Below are 19,454 nucleotides of genomic sequence, written 5' to 3'. Positions count from 1 at the left end.
TCCAACCAGCCATGTAAAATAAAATTCCAACATGCTTTTTGTGATTCCTTTTTACTTGTGACACATCATTATTGTTTCACCTAACAAGAGAAACAACCTGTGACAATTTAACTATGAAGTTACCTAAGAAATCCGAAGACATCCAACAGGCCAGTGAGATCACCATGAAAAATTGTAGCTCCAATGAATGACACAAAAAGTTCTTAACTGGGTGCAAAAGCACTTCAGGATATTGTAAGTTTATGAAAGATGCTTTTTAAATGTTCCTGTTTCACTATGTTTAGCATTACATTTGTTTCAACTTTTTATTCCTTAATTGGGCAGAGTTTTATGTTTTTGCCTCCCTTGACAATTGTGTGACTGCCAGTTACGAAATACATTGCAGCCTTCATGCATGTATGTGTCCTTGCAATGTTGCTCAAAATAACATTAATTTCTCAGTTGGTTTAGCTTAAACCTTTCTTCTGGACATTCGTCAATTTGCAATGTTAACTGTTGTTTCTCTCCTTACCAGTCCTACTGGGAGTATTTTGCATTTCTGTCTTGGTTTATAATGTAATCTGAGAATTGTTACAGAGCAGAAGGTCCATTGTGCCTGCACCAGCTCTCTTGGTTCCATGGAAAAGCTCAGCAGGTCGAGCAGCACCTGTGGACAGAAATCAAAACTGTACCTCAGAAGGGTCAAAATCAACTCGGCAAAAGTGAGGACTTGCAGATGTTGATGAAGGGCTCCTGCCTGAAACGTCGATTTTCCTGCTCCTCGGATGCTCCCTGACCTGCTGTGCTTTTCCAGCACCACTCTAATCTTGCCTCAGAAGGATCACTCAACCCAAACCATTAACTCTGATTTCTCTCTGCAGTTGCTGAGCTTTTCCAGTAATTTATGTTTTTGTTTCTGATTTACAGTTCTTTTGGTTTTCACTTTGTTCCATACTCTTTGCAATCTATACAAATACTTATTTAATGCACTTTTAATGCTTTAACTGTTTTTTTTTAAATATAATTGAGAAACTTTGTATGTTGCCCCAGTGCATTTGAGATTGGGACAACTCAATGTCACTCAGAGACCTTGCCTCATCAGTCGTCTCACTGATGCCCCGGGACCCAATGCCGGCCCGAGTCTGCGCAGTACCGGATGGTTCACCTATTCTGTGCCGGCTGGGAGTCTGCGCGATGTTTTCATGACGTTCAGTGCCGTTTGGGAGCCTGCGCGGTGCAGTCGTGATATGCCGGATGGCCGGGAGCTGTGTGATCGTGACGTCCAGCACCGGCCGGGATTCTGCGCGCTGCTGTCGTGATTTTCAACGACGGCAAAGCGTCTGCGCAGTGTTGATGTGACGTCCAGCGCCGGCCGGGATTCTGCGCGCTGCTGTCGTGTTTTTCCAGCGCCGGCAAGGCGTCTGCGCAGTGTTGATGTGACGTCAAGTGCCGGCCGGGATTCTGCGCAGTGGCGGACCGGTTCACACCTTGTGTCCCTTGCTCTGTCCAAAGGGACGTCCTCGATGGTGTGACTGAGGGAGGGCGACACTGGTTCCGTTGTCCCTGAGGCCGGGAGAGGAGCGTGACCAGCCGGAGTGATGGGGGGCTACTCGAATGTGAAAGGTAATTGTGATAGCCGGGGGCCTAGTTGTGTCGGTGAGGACCTGGCCTTGGTGAAGACCCCCCCCCCCCCGCCCCCCTTCGTCCTTGGGGCAAGCTCCTGCTTCGAGGCTACCCCACCCGGTCACCGGCAGCTCAGAGCAGGGGCTCGGGAAAGTGTTTGCTGCCAAAACCGGGGATTGGGCGCACCCTGCGATACGCTCTCTGCAGTAATGTCAAGGGGGGGAAGGTCACCTCCACCTTCCCCCACCCCACCCCCTCCCTCACTCCCTCCCTGAAAAAGCAGGTCAGCATCCCCCACCTCCTCAAACACACCGGGACCCTCTGTGAGAATACAGCAAATGCCTTCTCATCAGTGAATTCTCACCAGGGTGCTCTGGTTGATCTTTTAATGGTTTAGTCTGCTGCTGACATTGAGGCCCGCCTCACCAGGTTCAGGATCACACTGCTCCCTCATCAACAACTCTCTCCTTGCTGCATTTCCACAGGTTTACTTTTAACCCATCAACAACCTGTTAAAAATGTGTTTACTGCTGAAAGTGCCCGGCCTTGTTTGATAAGGAGTGCATTAGCTAGCGCAGTGCTTAATGAAAGGCTATGGCGTGATGTTTGACCAGCGTGCTTTGTTTTTTTTCTAATGTTGACTTAAATCTTATTACATCGACAATACATAGCTCACTTGTGCAATTGTATCAACCAAGTTATCGGTTCACTAAACACGGGTTGCAGAAGCATTTTAATTCAGAGGAATTACTCCATTTGCAGATTAGTTATTGGAATTTATAAAATTAAACTGATACTAATGTGGAATGTGACATGAATGTGCTTTGTTATTGAAGGTGTTAAACTTGTCAATAGTATGTAGCTGAAATACACTTGTTTTTTTCAATGGCTTCCTTACTATACGATTCCATGTAATAGCAGTGATGCACTTACAGTAATGCTCTGGAGGCAATATGGTCGCAAATTGGTCTCTATCCAGCTGTATCAGTCCGCAAGTCAATGGATTAGCATAGTGTGCCAAAACTTCTGTCACTGGCCATAGTCATTTTCTGTTCAATCTGCCTTCCTGGACTTTGTCTCAGATTTTTTTTTTAGATTAGATTACTTAGTGTGGAAACAGGCCCTTCGGCCCAACAAGTCCACACCGACCCTCTGAAGAGCAACCCACCCAGACCCTTCACCTAACACTACTGGCAATTTAGCATGGCCAATTCACCTAACCTGCACATTTTTTTTGGACTGTGGGAGGAAACCAGAGCACCCAGAGGAAACCCACACAGACACTGGGAGAATGTGCAAACTCCAGACAGACATTTGCCTGAGGCGGAAATTGAACCCGGTACTCTGGCGCTGTGAGGCAGCAGTGCTAACCACTGTGCCATCGTGCTGCCCACAATTTTAGATGAGATTGTCCTTAAGTTCTTGTTTGCCTTGGCTTCCAAAGTTCAAGTGGTTTCTGAGTGAGTCTGGTATATTCAAGAGTCAATGTCCTTTGCAGTCTTTCTGTCAGCAACACTTTAAAAAGAAATAAGGCTGGTTTTTCTCCTGGGTTGTCACTTCAGTTTAAACATTTGTGAAATTTTACAGTAGATATTGTATAAATTAGTTATTACATCACAAATAGTTGCAATCAGCATTCACTATCACAGTAAGATGCGTGTGCAATCGTTGAAATCAGCTTGTTAATAAATTGTGCAGTTAGGTTAGATAGATTTTAGAATTCTAATCAATCAATTTACCGTTGGTAATATGTTTTAGGAATCCGCAGTTAACAAATAGTCAGTTTTTACAGCAGAGAATGAGGCCCTTTGGCCCATTGGCACAAAAACAATCATCCGATATCTATCTAGTCTAATCCCATTTATCAGCACTTGATCTGTAACATTTTATGCTTTGACATTTTAAATAGTTGTTAAGTCTTAAGGATTCCTCTACCACCCTTTTAAGCAGCGAGTTCCAGATATTCTGATCCCTTTGTATAAAATACTTTTCCTGACATTCCCTCTAATATTCCTGTTCCTCACCTTAAATTTGTGTCCCCAGTTATTGACCCCTCTACTAAGGTGAATCATTTCTCCCTATCTATCCTGTCTGTGCATCTCAATCAGGTACCTCAAAGCCTTAATGAAAACCAAAAATAATTGCAGATGCTGTAAATCAGAAACAAAAACAGATTATTGGAAAAGCTTTACAGGTCTGGCAGAATCTATGGAGAGAAATCAGAGTTAACATTTTGGGTTGAGTGACCCAACCTTCTCTGTTCTTAGATTATGATTGTTTTCCGACGTAATCTCTCTCCATAGCTGAATCACTCCAGCCCAGGCGCACACTGGCAAATCTCTTCTGCACCCTCTCTAGTGCAAATTTACATGTTTAATTATTAACTGAATTAATACAAGAGTTGTGTCTCGTTCATGTGTAGCATTCTTGTCTCTAATTCAGCAGCTTGAGATTTCAAGCCCACATACTTGGGCTCAGCACTTCTGTGCATTTGGAAAAAGTGTACTGTTGGAGTTGCTATCTTTTGAACATGGCATTAGTTTGTCGGACCATCTGGTCTTTTGAATAAACATTAAGAGAAAAAGATCCATGGCACCTTTTTGAAGACCAGGGAGCTCTGACTGTTCTGACCAATATTTAGAAGTAATCAAAAATGTTGATGGAATGTGGAGTTTATCACACATGGTTGAAATGTAAAGGAGAGGAGGTTAGGCTTTGGTTGTGCAGAATCCTAATCAGACTGCCATCAATTTTGAGTGTCATTGGGTTGTTTAAAAACTCGATCTTTGTCCATCTGATGTGAACCATAAGCTATGTTTCCACCATTAATTATCAGTAAAATATTGTAAATAGTTTGAGGCTAATAGCACTTCTCCCTGACAACAAATAGGTTAAGAAGTTCCAATGGGTTTTCTTGATGCGGATTGTTTTCAATACAGTGAGCTGGATTTTATGGTCAGCAAGAATCAGTGGTGCTCTGTGCTGGCCTTGAAGAAAGCTTCCCACACAGATCCAGCTATCCCAGTGCTGTGCATTTCTCTTCTCTGGCAGTTAAAATACTTGGAATTGCACAGTAAAATAGCGGGGAGGACGTCAGCACAGCTTTGTTGAGGGGAGGTCATGTCCAATAAATCTGTTAGAATTGTTTGAGGAGGTAACAAGCAAGTTAGACAAAGGAGAGCCAATGGATCTATTTGGATTTCCAGAAGGCCTTTGTCAAGGTGCCACACAGGAGGCTGCTAAATACGCTCAGAGTCCATGATGTTAGGGGCAAAGTACTGGCATGTATTGATGATTGGCTGATTGCAGAAGGCAGAGAGTTGGGATAAAGTGGTCTTTTTCAGGATGGCAGCCAGTGACTAGTGGAGTTCAGCAGGGATTATTGTTGGGACCACAACTATTCACACTATTCATTAACAGTCTGGACGAAGGAACTGAGTGCATTGTTGCTAAGTTTGCAGATGAACCAAAAATGGATGGAGGGGCAGGTAGGAAGCAAGGAGGCTGCAGAAGGATTTGGATATGCGAGGTGAATGGGCAAAGAAGTGGCAGATGGAATACAGTGTAGGAAAGTGAGGTTTATGTACTTTGGTTGGAAGAAACAATGAAGACTATTTTCTAAAGAGAGAAAGGCTTCAGGTTTCCAAAGCACAAAGGGATCTGGCAGTCCTAGTTTTGGATTCTCTTAAGGTTCATGCAGGTTCTATTGACAGTTAGGAAGGCAAATGCAATGTTAAGAGGGCTAGATGACTAGAGCAGACATGTTCTGCTGAGGCTGTATAAAGCTCTGTACGACTGCATTCAGAATATTATGAGCAGTTTTGGCCCCCGTATTTAAGAAAGGATGTGCTGGCCACAGAGGGGGTCCAGAAGGGGTTTACAAGAACAATCCTGGGGATAAAGGATTTGTCATAAGAAGAGTGGTTGAGGACTCTGGGTCTGTACCTAATAGAGTTTAGTGGGATGATGGTGAAATCCAATTGAAACTTTCAAAATACTGAGATGTAGTTGCTACTAGTAGGAGAGACTAAGACTTGAGGGCACAGTCTCTGGATGAAGGGATAATCCTCTGGAACTGAGATGAGGAGTTTCTCTGTGGAACTCATTGCTGCAGAGGGCTGTGGAGGCCAAGGCATTGAGACAGAGATTGATTCTTGATAAGTAAGAAAATCGAGGTTTACAAGCAGAAGATAGGAGAATGGAGTTGAGAAACATATCAGTCCTGATCAAATTGTGGAACAGACGTGATGAATGGCCAAAGTTTCTCCAATCTTATGGTCTTGAATTTAGCAGCGAGCATGCAGAAGCATCAATGTCAATGATCAGAATAAGCAGCTAGTCACATTTATAAATTCTTATCTGCAGCAAACCAGAACATTAAAAACATCTGCAACACAAATTCCCAGCTCGGCGAACAGAACCACAACAACTGATAATCCTTCACTTAATGTGAAGGTGCTGGCATTGGACTGGAGTGGACAATGTCAGAAGTCACACAATGGAGAAAGGAGAAAGTGAGGCCTGCAGATGCTGGAGCTCAGAGTCCAGAGTGTAGTGCTGGAAAAGCACAGCAGATCAGGCAGCATCCAAGGGGCAGGCGAATGACGTTTCGGGCATGATTCCTGATGCTGTGCTTTTCCAGTACTATGCTCTCAGAAGTCTTTCAGTACCAGGTTCTGGTCCAACCGGCTTGTTTGAAATCTCAACCTTTCGGAATATTGCTGCTTTGTCAGGTGAAGTCACCCAATGAAGGGTCAGCACTCTGAAAGCCTGTGATTTTAAATACACCAGGTTATAATCCAACAGGTTTATGATTTCTGCCCTTTTTAATCTATTTAAATTTTCACATAGCAAAATAAATTATGGCTTTAGAAGCTGATGTGTATAATTGTTTTATTTGATAAAATTTATCAGTTTATAAATATAAAATAAATTTTTCAGGGCCATTGAAAATGTTTAATGATAATTATGAAGATTGTAAACTTTAATTGCTTGGACAATTCACTCTGGAAGGACCTCAACAGTGCACCCAGTGCATCAGTATAGAATGGCAGAAATTTATGGATTTCTAGATTAATTTGCATATGAATGAACTCCTTAAATTGCAAAGTTAAAAATCACACAACACCAGGTAATAGTCCTACAGGTTTATTTGGAAGCACTAGCTTTCAAAGTGCTGCTCCTTCATCAGGTGGTTGTGAAATTGCGGTCCTTTTCATTGGGGCAACACTGTGGAGTACCAATGGGAAGCACTGACAGTTTTACCATAACTATCGCACTGTCCTCTCTGGGTTAGAACATAGAGATCACTACGATTTCCTCTGCATTGCATTGCAAATTCAGTGACAGTTTTCACTACTATTTTAGACATTTAGTATCGTGAGTTAGGATAGCTTTAGCTGTTGTGTCCATTTCTATGATGCAGTTTTTTTAATTCAACAAGCCCCTCAGATTTATAGAAGCTAACATTGTGTAGTATTTATAACTGCTGTTGTTTTGTAACTTAAGTCTGATTGTTTCTAAAAAAAGCCTTGATTGCTATAATCTACAGGACCTGATTTAAAGTATTAGCATATTTGGGAATGTCTTCAATGTTTATTTAGAGAGTGTCACTTCCGGTTTATTCACTTGGGGATTCCAATGTTTATCTTTTAATTGCCCAATACAAATAGTTAACAGACTGATTTTTATTTGGAACCTTGATGCTTGTAAGATAAGAATATGTTTTTACAAATACTGCCCTTTTTCAACTAAAACAAGTAATTTTGTCATACATTTGTGCTCAGGTTTACATGTTAGTTATAATACAATGTACACATCATGAAGCCTGTCTTTAACATAAATATTAGTTTAATTCACACCATCCCATAATTTGAACTTGAGATTGTTCAGCACAATGATTTCTTGGTTACTTAGTTCATTTCTCTAGATGTACAGTTTTCCACTTAATTGCTGCCATTGTATATAATTTAGGAAAATTCATGTATGTTATTTAATCCAATTTTTTTGTTATCTTGGTTTAAACAGAATGGGTTGCAGCAATTTCGCTGACAATTGGAGCAGCTGCTGTTGGTTACCTCGCCTACAGATCTTTATATTCCAGAGACAAGTGCCGTAAATCATTGGTTAATCTCGACATCCAGAAGGATACCCCTAAAGTTGTGCATGCATTTGATGTTGAAGACCTAGGGGATAAAGCAGTGTATTGTAGATGCTGGCGGTCTAAACAGGTAAGAATGTTAATTTGCTTACCCCATTACATGTCATGGGAACATTGTAAAACCGAGAAGAGTGAGGCAATATGATCCCTTTTTATCCCAATGGATGCAGGATGGACCGCAAAAGAGCGAGTGGAATGATGAATTGGACAAATATGTTTGATGAAAGTAAGGGGTATATGGGATCTATTTCCTGGTTACTAGATCTCTATTCCAATGTTCCTATTCAGTCTGTCTGTTTTGTTTTCAATTTAGTAATGTGAAAATGTAAAACTTTTGCATCAAAATGTAAATGTTAATTTTTAAGTATGTCTGAAAAAAAATCATGACTTGTCATGAAAAGTAATATTTCATTTGGGATGGTGTTGATTTTTGGAGGCAGTGTGAATAGGGAATTTTTTTAAAAATTCATTCATGGAATCTGGATATCTTGGGTTAGGCCAGCATTTATCACCCATTCCTAGTTGGCCTTGAAAAGATGGTAGTGAGCTGACATCTTGAATCACTCCAGTCCTGGGGTAGTGTTCATTTAGAACTAAGAATCATCCTATCCCAGTGGTCTTTCTCACTGCCCCTCAACACCACTATCCTGCTGCTGAAGAAAAAATTGAACACCAAGTGTCAACAAATCTGGAACCAGCCGTTAACCCTGGAGGACCACTAATCATCCTGCCTGTCCTCTATTTGAATTGCAGGATGCCAGATGTTCTTTGCTCAGACTTAGCAAACTGAAGGAAGTAAACCAAATCAATTGGACCAAAGAAAGGACCAAGTTAGCAGAGATGGAGTGAATCCTTAGAGTATAAAGGCATAGGGGTATACTTAAGAGGGAAACCAGGAGAGTAAAAAGGAGACATGAGATAGCTTTGGCAAATAGGGTTAAGGAGAGTCCAAAGGGATTCTATAAATACATTAAGAACAAAAGGGTAACTAGGGAGAGAATGGGGCCCCTCAAAAATCAGCAAGGCACCCTATGTGTGGAACTGCAGGAGATGGGGAAGATATTAAATGAGTATTTTGCATTTTGCTTTAGAATTTCCTGTGGAGAAGCACATGGAAGATATAGAATGTGGGGAAATAGATGGTGACATCTTGAAAAATGTCCAAATTACAGATGTGCTGGATGTCTTAAAATGCATAAAGATGGATAAATCTCTAGGACCTGATCAGGTGTAACCTAGAATACTGTGGGAAGCTAGGGAACAGATTGCTCGGCTCCTTGCTGAGATATTTGTATCATCAATAGTCACAGGTGAGGTACTGGAAGACTGGAAGTTGGCTAATGTGGTGCCATTATTTAAGAAAGGTGGTAAGGACAAGCTAGTGACTGTAGACTGGTGAGCCTGACATCAGTAGTGGGCAAGTTGTTGTAGGGAATCCTGAGGGACAGGATTTACATGCATTTGGAAAGGTAAGGACTGATTAGAATAGTCAACATGGCTTTGTGCGTGGGAATCATGTCTCACAAACTTGTTTCTTTTTTTTTGAAGAAATAACTAAGAGGATTGATGAGAACAGAGCAGTGAACGTGATCTATATGGACTCCAGTAAGACGTTCGAAAGGTTCCTTATAATGGACTGGTTAGCAAGGTTTGATTACAGGGAATACAGAGAGAGCTAGGTATTTGGATACAGAACTGGCTCAAAGGTAGAAGACAGAGGGTGATGGTGAAGGGTTGTTTTTCAGACTGGAGGCCTGTGACCAGTGGAGTGCCACAAGAATCGGTGCTGGGTCCTCTACTTTTTGTCATTTACATAATGATTTGGATGTGAACATCGGAGTTATAGTTTCTAAGTTTGCAGATGACTCCAAAATTGGAGATGTAGTGGAAAGCAAAGAAGGTTTCTTCAGATTACAACGGGATCTTGATCACATGGGCCAATGGGCTGAGGAGTGGCAGATGGAGTTTAATTCAGATAAATGTGAGGTGCTGCATTTTGGAAAAGCAAATTTTCGCAGGACTTCTACACATAATGATAAGGTCCTGGGGTGTATTGCTGGACTACAGGTTCATGCTTCCTTAAAAGTGGAGTCTCAGGTAAATAGGGTAGTCGCGGCGGTGTTTGATATGCTTTCATTTAATGATCAGAGCATCAAGTATAGGAGTTAGGAGGTCATGTTGCAGTTGTACAGGACATTGGTTAGGCCACTTTTGGAATATTGTGTGCAATTCTGGTTTCCCTCCTTTAGGAAAGATGTTGTGAAACTTGAAAGGGTTCGGAAAAGATTTACTCGGATGTTACCAGGGTTGGAGTGTTTGAGCTATAGGGAGAGGCTGAATAGGCTGGGGCTGTTTTCCTTTCAATGTCGGAAGCTGAGGGGTGACCTTATAGAGGTTTATCAAATCATGAGGGGCATGGATAGGGTAAATAGACAAGGTCTTTTTGCTGAGTTGAGGGAGTCCAGAACTAGAGAGCATAGGTTAAGGGTGAGAGGGGAAAGATTCAAAAGGGACCTAAGGGGCAACTATTTCATGCAGAGGGTGGCGTGTGTTGAATGAGCTTCCAGAGGAAGTGGTGGAGGCTGGTACAATTCCAGCATTTAAAAGGCGTCTGGATGGGTATATGAATAGGAAGGGTTTAGAGGGATATGGGCCAAGTGCTGGCAAATGGGACTAGATTAGGTTCGGATATCTGGTCAGCATGGATGAGTTGGACTGAAGGATCTGTTTCCATGCTGTCCATCTCTGAGTCTAAGATCACAAACACTAGGAAGTAAGTAGGGCCTCAAAGTTCTGTTCCTTGATTTTTTATTTAAACCTGTGATCGTTTCCTTCTGTTCGCTCTGAGACCAACCTGAGAGTAAGTGCTTGCAAGTCATTTGTTCCTGTTATCTGCCCGATACTTGGGCAATTGGAATGAGAACAGGATATCGGTAACAATCAATGTAGATGGGAAATTTATCTTGTCACTGAAGTAGATGCGCCTTTTCAACTTGAAACTGTGCAGGACAGTGGCAAGTGAAAGTACATACAGATATTGTCCTATTAATAAATTTTGTCACCTGAGCTGGTTCCTTATGATAAGTCATCCACACTAGTTCACCAATGTTTACAAAGTTTGCTGCTTTGCACTGAGCTCCTAAACTCAAGCAGTTGATGCAAATTAGGAATTGTATTACAGACAGCAGGAAAGCACAATGCATTGGAAGAAAAAAAATGGATGGTACACCACCAGCATAGTGTCAAGAAGTTGTGATAGGGCTGACGTAAAAATGTACAACAATAACGATATAGTCATCAAAGCTAACAAGGCTGACCCTCATTCGTGTCCTAATCAAATCATACCTTGGTTCTGTGTCCAAGTTCTGATCAGGATCTAACTGTGAAACTCAGAAGCACTTGTGACATTCCCAGAAAAACCCCAGAGACTGATCTATATTGTAGAAGGAATGAGGAAACGTTAGTTCTTGTGCTTTTGAAGCCAAATTCTGATCTGATACCATCCTGATCGGCATTAACTTTGCCAAAATTCTCAAATGTCTCAAGGTCCATTCTTTGTCTTTTGTCTTCATCTGATAAATTATCCAGAGAGATTGCCTTTTTGTTTTCTTTCTTTTGGAGTTATCAGTTTTGCCTGTGGCATATCTGTTTAGGAGTGTATATAACATTGGGGTTCCCTTATGCATATCAGGAGAAAGTATTTGTTCAGCGCATTTACCTTCTGGTGTTCCTTGTTTATAGCCCTTTGTGTATTTTTTGATTTGCGTTCGTTTCTCTGACTACTCAGACTGTAAAATTCCATTGCTGTCTTGAAAGAGTTTCTTGTTTTTTCACCTGTTGCTGTGTCATTCTTCCAAATCTTGTACTCTTAACAGTTACAACATCTAATTTTATCAATCACATATCCCCTGCATTTTGTGTTTACTCTTAATATTTTCCTTATTTATTGAATCCATGTTTATCCAGTTACTTAATTTAACTAAGTTGTTGTAAAAGCTCAGTAGGTCAGGCAACATCAGTGAAGAGAAATCAGAGTTTGTTTCAGGTCTGGTGACCCTTCCTCAGGAATCTTCTGAGGAAGGTTGACCAGATCTGAAACATTAACTCTGATTTCTCTTCACAGATGTTGCCTGACCTGCTGAGCTTTTACAACAACTTCTATTTTTGTTTCTGATTTACAGCATGTGCAGTCCATTTAGTTTTTATTATTTTACATGTTCAGCACAAACCGTTTACGATGTTGTAAAGCAGTTGTCTGCTATTCAAGTGTTCTGGAATGCCTATTCCCAAAACTATCCAATTCACCTTAATTGTTTAATCTCTTTGCAGTCAGCTGGCTCCTGTTTTTAGTATTTCTGAGCCCAGATCATGGATCATCCCATTATTTTCTTTGGCTTGGGTGCTGTTACTCACATTTTCTGGAGGATGTCCAGGTCATTTAGTATTGTAGGACATGATTTATATTGCTTTTTATCTCTTCTCTGAAGCATGGTTCTTGAAGCTATTGTACATCTTTAATGATCAGCTATGCTCCGAACCTCTAATATTTCCAACTTTGCAGTTGCCCATTAACATTTTTTTTTCACTTGTCCTAGTTTATTTATGCAACAAACTTCACCAGTGGGAACATTTGCTGAGGGAAGATTTTAAATCCACTGTCTGAAGTCATTATGTTTTATATCCTTGCGTTGAGCACAGAAACCTTCTTTGGATTGGACACTGTCTTATAGGCCACAAAATGCATCAAAAATGGAGCCTGAAGAAATATTTTTTAATACATGTGCACTTTGTGGAAATCAAAAAAATCATTTAAACAATCAAAGCCATAAATTTCATCCTGTATGGTTGATCACTGCGCATTGTCCCTCTTTGCACTTAATCTGTCAGGAGATTTTTGACATTGTTGACCACACCATCCAGGTGTGGTCACACACCCTCACACACACACCCTCACACACACACCCTCACACACACACCCTCACACACACACACCCTCACACACACACACCCTCACACACACACACCCTCACACACACACACCCTCACACACACACACCCTCACACACACACACCCTCACACACTCTCACACACAAACCCACACACACACCCACGCACACACACCCTCACACACTCTCACAAACAAACTCACAGACACACACCCACACCATCCATTGCCTCCGACAATGAGGTGGACCTTACTTTGAGATAACTTTAACTATCCAATCATATCCAGTGCAGCCAAGCAATGACTTATTTACTTGTGATGCAATTGAAGGTCATGGGATCAGGTTCCACAACTGCTTGCTACTGGCATTCATCTCTATTTCTGCACCGCTTCTCCATTGTTCTGACTGCCTTCTCACATTATATTTGGTGATGCACAATTTCCTCCTGTTAGATATTGGGAAGGCAGACTCCGTTGTCTTGCTTTCCTGTTCAAAACTTCACAGCCTCGCTATCATGTCTAACTCATTCCATAGGTGCTGTCTCAAACTGAATCAGATTATTTGCAAGCTGAGCCTTCATTTGCCAGCTTCACGATCACAAAGACATATTGCTTCCACCTCTACAGTATCCTACATCTCTGCCCCACTCCATCTGGAATCCTCATCCATAATATTGTTATGTCCAATTGGTACATCTGTGGCTCTCTTGACCAGCCTCCAAACACACACAGCATCTGTTTTTACCTGTCCCAGCCCAGGTATTGCCCACCAATCATCAATGCAACCTGATTCATGTTGGTTATTAGTCCACAACATCTGAAATATTCAATCTTTTGCTTAAATTCTTGATGATCTCAAATTTTATCCATTCCTTGAACTGTCTGATAACTCCACACTCCATCTCTAACCTCTTAGAGTTATAGAGATGTACAGCACGGAAACAGACCCATCGGTCCAACTCGTCCATGCCGACCAGATATCCCAATCCAACAGAGTCCCACTTGCCAGCACCCGGCCCAAATCCCTCTAAACCCTTTCTGTTCATATAACCATCCAGATGCCTCTTAAATGTTGCAATTGTACTAGCCTCCACCACTTCCTCTGGCAGTCCATTCCACACACGCACTATCCTCTGCATGAAAATGTTGCCCCTTAGGTCTATTTAATATCACTCCCTTCTCACCCTAAACCTATGTCCTCTAGTTCTGGACTCCCCCACCCCAGGGAAAAGACGTTATCTGTTTACCTATCCATGCCCCTCATGATTTTATAAACCTTGATAAGTTTACCCCTCAGCCTCTGAAGCTCCAGGGAAAACATCCGTAGCTTATTCAACTTCTCTCTAGAGCTCAAATCCTCCAATCCTGGCAATCCTTGTAAATCTTTTCTGAACCCTTTCAACTTACATAACATTATTCCGATAGGAAGGAGACCAGACTTGCACACAGTTTTCCAAAAGTGGCCTAACCAATGTCCTGTACAGCCGCAACATGACCTCCCAACTCCTGTACTCAATACTCTGACTAATAAAGGAAAGCATATCGAACGCCTTCTTCATTATAACTATCTACCTGTGACTCTCCTTTCAAGGAGCTATGAACCTGCACTCTGCGGTCTCTTTGTTCAGCAACACTCCCTAGGACCTTACCATTAATTGTATAAGTCCTGCTGAGATTTGCTTTCCCAAAATGCAACACCTTGCATTTATCTAAATTAAACTTCATCTGCCATTCCTCAGCCCATTGGCCCATCTGATCAAGATCATGTTGTAATCTGAGGTAACCTTCTTCGCTGTCCACTACACCTCCAATTTTGGTATTATGACAAAAAGTAGGGAACCCAGCAGTGATCCTTGTGGCTTTCCACTGGTCACAGGCCTCCAGTCTGAAAAATAATCCTCCACTAACAACCTCTGTTTTCTATCTTTGAGCCAGTTTTGTATCCAAATGGCTAGTTCTTCCTGTATTCCATGAGATCTAACCTTGTTGACCAGTCTCCCATGGGGAACCTTGTCGAACGCCTTACTGAAGTCCATATAGATCACATCTACCACTCTGCCCTCATCAATCCTCTTTGTTACTACTTCAAAAAACTCAATCAAGTTTGTGAGACATGATTTCTCACGCACAAAGCCACATTGACTGACTATCCCTAATCAGTCCTTGCCTTTCCAAATAAATGTACATCCTGTCTCTCAGGATTCCCTCCAACAACTTTTCCACCACTGACGTCTATAGATCCCTGGCTTGTCTTTACCGCCCTTCTTAAATAGTGGCACCACATTAGCCAACCTCTAGTCTTCTGGCATCTCACCTGTGACTATCAATAATTTAAATATCTCAGCAAGAGGCCCAGCAATCACTTCTCTACCTTCCCACAGAGTTCTCGGTCTTGGAGATTTATCCACTTTTGTGCGTTTCAAGACATCCAGCACCACCTCCTTTGTAATATGGACATTTTTCAAGATGTCACCATCTATTTCCCTACATTCGATTTCTTCAATGTCCTTTTCCACACGAAGCACTGAGGAAAATACTCGTTTAGCATCTCCCCCATCTCCTGTGGCTCCACACAAAGGCCGCCTTCCTGATCTTTGAGGGGCCCTATTCGCTCCTTAGTTACCCTTTTGTCCTTAATGCATTTGTAAAAACCCTTTAGATTCTCCTTAACCCTACTTACCAAAGCTATCTCATGTCCCCTTTTTGCCCTTCTGATTTCCCTCTTATGTATACTCCTATAGCCTTCATAATCTAAGGATTCACTCGATCTATCCTGACATAAGCTTCCTTCTTTTTCTTAATCAAACTCTGAATTTCTTTCGTCAACCAGCATTCCCTATATCTACCAGCCTTTCCTTTTACCCTAACAGGAATATACTGTCTCTACTGTTGTTGAGAATGTGTATCGGGTATGAGCAAGTTGGGAAAGAGTTAAGTTTTGAGTTTTGTGAAGCAGAAGGTTCAGCTAAGCATGACTCGGATCAGATATGAACTTGCAATTAACAATGGGGTGCTGGAGGCAAAGGTAATAGGTTAACAAGGTGGAAAAGCCATTATGTACAGCCATTTAACAATATTGGAAACATTCAGTATGTGAGGTCAGTTAATAATCTGAAAGGTATTCATTATGTGAAACCAGTTAAGGTTAAGAACGTTCATTGTGTAACAGCAGATGGCTTAATGTTTACTGTTGATGCTCGTTGATTGTAATGGTCACCCAGTCAGTATGTATGTGGCCTTATCTGGATGATGCTCCCTGTAAAATGACTATATAATTCATTAATAAACTGCTATTCCAGAGAAGACAGAGAATTCCTGTATCTGTGCACATGGGCTATCGTTCTCTCTCCCTGCAGGACCTGCAATAAAGATGAAGGAGGTACAGCTGTACTGTGTCTCTGAGCATTTTGCTTCGACTGAGGGAGAGGAACGGGACAGCATCGTTATCTCATTTCTGAAGCTGCCCATTTTCCAGCCGTCCCTTTATCTACAAACGATTGTCCCCAGTCAGCATTTGAAAGTTTTTGCTTAATACCATCAAAATTGGCCTTTCTCCAATTTATAACTTTACCTTTTAGATCTGGTCTATCCTTTTCCATCACTGTTTAAAAACTAATAGAATTATGATCACTGGCCCCAAAGTGCTCCCCCACTGACACCTCAGTTACCTGCCCTGCCTTATTTCTCAAAAGTAGGTAAAGTTTGCACTCGACTAAGGGCCGTTTCTGCTGCTTGCAATCTGCAGACCCAGAAAATAGCACCGTCTTATTCCTCTACAAAACGCTACTGCAGGCTAGCTTAATACTTATGGCTTATATTTTTAAGTTTAATCAAGAGACGTATCTCAATAAAACATATAATCAAGAAAGAATCTACTCTACTCACTAATGCAGACTTAAAACAAGACCAGACATAAATCTATTCAATCTCTGTTTCTGTGCTGTGACCTCTCTCAAACATGTTCCTCCAAGATCAATTGTGAATTTCAATGTTTGTTCATTTTCCCAAATGCACTCTGACATCCAGCGATACATGAATTCAACATTGAAGGCAGTAACTGTGCAGGTTCACTGCTGTGTTAGTTAGCAGTGTGGGTTTCTTTTTCTCTTTCAGTCCTGCACTGACCGTGTGCTGCCTTAGTCTGTTCCCTCTCCTTTTTAAAAGTGCCATTGTTTTGCCTTTTTGTTTTCTACAATGTTCCAAAACAATGCAACAGCATATAAAAGAGTAATTGCTGCTCCTGGAATTCGAGGAAATCACATAAAATATTTCAAAAAAGAAGCAGCCTGTTACAGCCAGAAATTTTTCTTGTCCTTCATCTTGGATTATCCCGAATCGTGCCTTCACCCAACTGTAGGTGGTGATGGCTGTACAGCCAGCCAGCCTTACACTCTGGAATTCCATCCAAAACTCCTCTTTTAACATCCCCCTTTGTTGATCAGGTTATTAGTCTTCCCTCGATATTTTGTTCATTTTTCAGCATTGCTTAGTGTTTGATTATGTCTTGAATAGTATGTAGCTGTACACAAGTTGTTAATTATTCTCAGTGTGTCTCTCTGTTGTATATTCCCTTTTAAATTCCACCATTTCATTTATGCGTCTCCTGATTCCTCCTGTGAAATGAATCACTTCACAGCTCATTCCTGATGAAGGGCTTATGCCCGAAACATTGATTCTCCAGCTCCTCGGATGCTGCCTGACCTGCGCTTTTCCAGCACCACACACTCAACTCTGTTCTCCAGTATCTGCAGTCCTCACTTTCTCCCACTTTATACGCATCTCAGTTTCACTGTCTAACAATGTTCTCTGTCCAGATCTGCTGCTATTCTCTCCACCAAAGGTTACACTTGCAAGTTTGCTATCTATTGGAAATACTTGAACTGTTGCTATCTATATCCAAAGGCAGGTACAAAATAAGAAAAAAATGGAAAAATTCCATAAAAAGTTAAAACCGTCTGAATTTTATCATTTGCAACATTTTGCTGACTCCTTGGAGGGGATCAATATAGACTCCCTCCAGTCCAAAAAAATATCTGTTCAGTACATACCCTGTGCTTTCTGTCCATTAGCTAATTCCTTACTGTCCCTTTAAATCTTATAGCTGTCAATTTCGCTCTCAAGCCTATTCTATAGCACTTTATTGAATATTTTTTGAAAGTTTCTTACTTTACTTGAGCTTTACAACTGACATCATCCCTCTCCAAAAGTGAAGTGAAGAAGAATTTTATTACGTTCGTGCATTAAACCTAAAACCAGAAACCTGTGCTTGAACTAGAAAACTAACTTTTTCTCTTTTTTTTGTATTTCAGTTCCCAATGTGTGATGGTTCTCACACCAAACACAATGAAGAAACTGGAGACAATGTAGGGCCACTGATAATCAAAAAAAGAGAAGTCTGATCTAAGGATATTTTAATTAAGAAACTGTCAGAACATGTTCTGTATCAATGTACAGATAATTGCACACCATGCAAGGTGTAAAATGAAATAGATGTAAGCTATGTAGTTCAGACCTTAATTTTTTATCAAGGTCCATTCTATGTGACTGTGAAAACACTAATCTTGGCCTTTATCATTTAAGATGTTCTCACAAAATGTCTGTGATTGGTGGTATTTTCTTGTGTGTGTGAAGTAAAATATTGTAGTAGTACAATGAAAATAATTTTTCTAAATTGTAGACATTATTATTTTGATCATTTTACAAAGTCAGATCAATAAAGGATTGAGTTTGAAATCTGTGTTCTACTATTTTTGCTAATGCTTTGAGGGAACAAAAACGTTTTTGTATAGCACCTTTCACAACCGCTGCACGCCTCAAGTCACTTTACTGTCTGTGAAGTATTTTTGAGTACAAAGCACAGTTAAACGATCGTTGCTTTGGGCTAGATGTAGGTTTACAAAAAGATGTTTTGCCCAAGTCTAAAATAATCTGCTTGCTTTCAATTTGAATGTGGATGAGAATGGGGGAAAAAAACCCTCTGCTCCAAGAGCAAAAAAACTCAAAAGGTGCCCACTTTCTCAAAACGCAGTCTAGTTATGATTTAAACTTTCTCATACTATCCGCATCCCTAATCAACTCATTCCACACATTCAACACTATTGTTTTATAAGAAAAGTATTTAAATAAAACCCATACATTACCTTTGTCAAAGTTAGGGCTGAGAGATGAACAGCTTTGAAATCATTCAGAATCTCAACCACTTTAACAACATTTCCTTTGTGCATTTTCTTCAATATATAGACTCTAGTTGCTCCTTGCTTAATTACTTTCAGACAAGTATCAGTTTGGTTTTTTTTCTGTAGTGTATTTGAATGTAAATAATTTACACAGCAAGATTTTTTTATTTAATTGAACCAGTAAAACTTGCATGTTTTAGACAAAATGACTGGAGTACTTGTGTGGAAATAGGGCATTTTGAAACATGTATGCTTGATAAATCGTAAAACACTCAGTATGTTTTTGTACTTGCACATAAATGTAGCAACTAGATAAATGTAAAACATTTTATACCATGTAAAATCTTTCATTTAGTCAAGAAGTCAATTCTCCATCATATTCCAATTCCGAAGTATATAAATTAGTCCCAGGGCAGAGGGAATTTGTAACTCTGATTACTTCATTCCTAAAAAAAAAGACCTTTGTTAAGTTAACTGTTGATTCTCGGGTCTTTTCAGTCATTAATGAAATGTGTGTTTCAGGTTATGTATTTCCGCATTTGAAAGAATGGTATTCTAAATGAGCACAGT

At 40.8% G+C, this 19,454-nt stretch overlaps 1 protein-coding gene across 1 annotated transcript; it reads left to right on the top strand.

Moving 5' to 3' along the window:
• Window positions 1-1,444: 1,444 nt before the first annotated feature.
• On the top strand, window positions 1,445-18,441 carry cisd1 (CDGSH iron sulfur domain 1). Its single transcript, XM_043712364.2, has 3 exons — window positions 1,445-1,602; window positions 7,630-7,832; window positions 18,018-18,441. The coding sequence occupies exons 1-3, from the start codon at window positions 1,578-1,580 to the stop codon at window positions 18,105-18,107; spliced, it is 318 nt and encodes a 105-aa protein (XP_043568299.1). The 5' UTR covers window positions 1,445-1,577; the 3' UTR covers window positions 18,108-18,441.
• Window positions 18,442-19,454: the final 1,013 nt, after the last annotated feature.

This window comes from Chiloscyllium plagiosum, unplaced genomic scaffold (assembly GCF_037043375.1).
Source record: "Chiloscyllium plagiosum isolate Xiang-an unplaced genomic scaffold, Cpla_swu_hap1 HiC_scaffold_22, whole genome shotgun sequence".
Lineage (NCBI taxonomy): Eukaryota > Metazoa > Chordata > Chondrichthyes > Orectolobiformes > Hemiscylliidae > Chiloscyllium > Chiloscyllium plagiosum.
The sequence above is the reverse complement of the archived record's forward strand: the minus strand, read 5'-3'. Positions and strand labels throughout refer to the sequence as shown.

Coding starts and splice junctions, on each gene's coding strand:
- cisd1 (XM_043712364.2), top strand. CDS start 1,578: ATGGGGGGCTACTCGAATGTGAAAG. Junction 1,603..7,629: donor GGGCTACTCGAATGTGAAAG/GTAATTGTGATA, acceptor TGGTTTAAACAG/AATGGGTTGCAGCAATTTCG. Junction 7,833..18,017: donor GATGCTGGCGGTCTAAACAG/GTAAGAATGTTA, acceptor TTTGTATTTCAG/TTCCCAATGTGTGATGGTTC.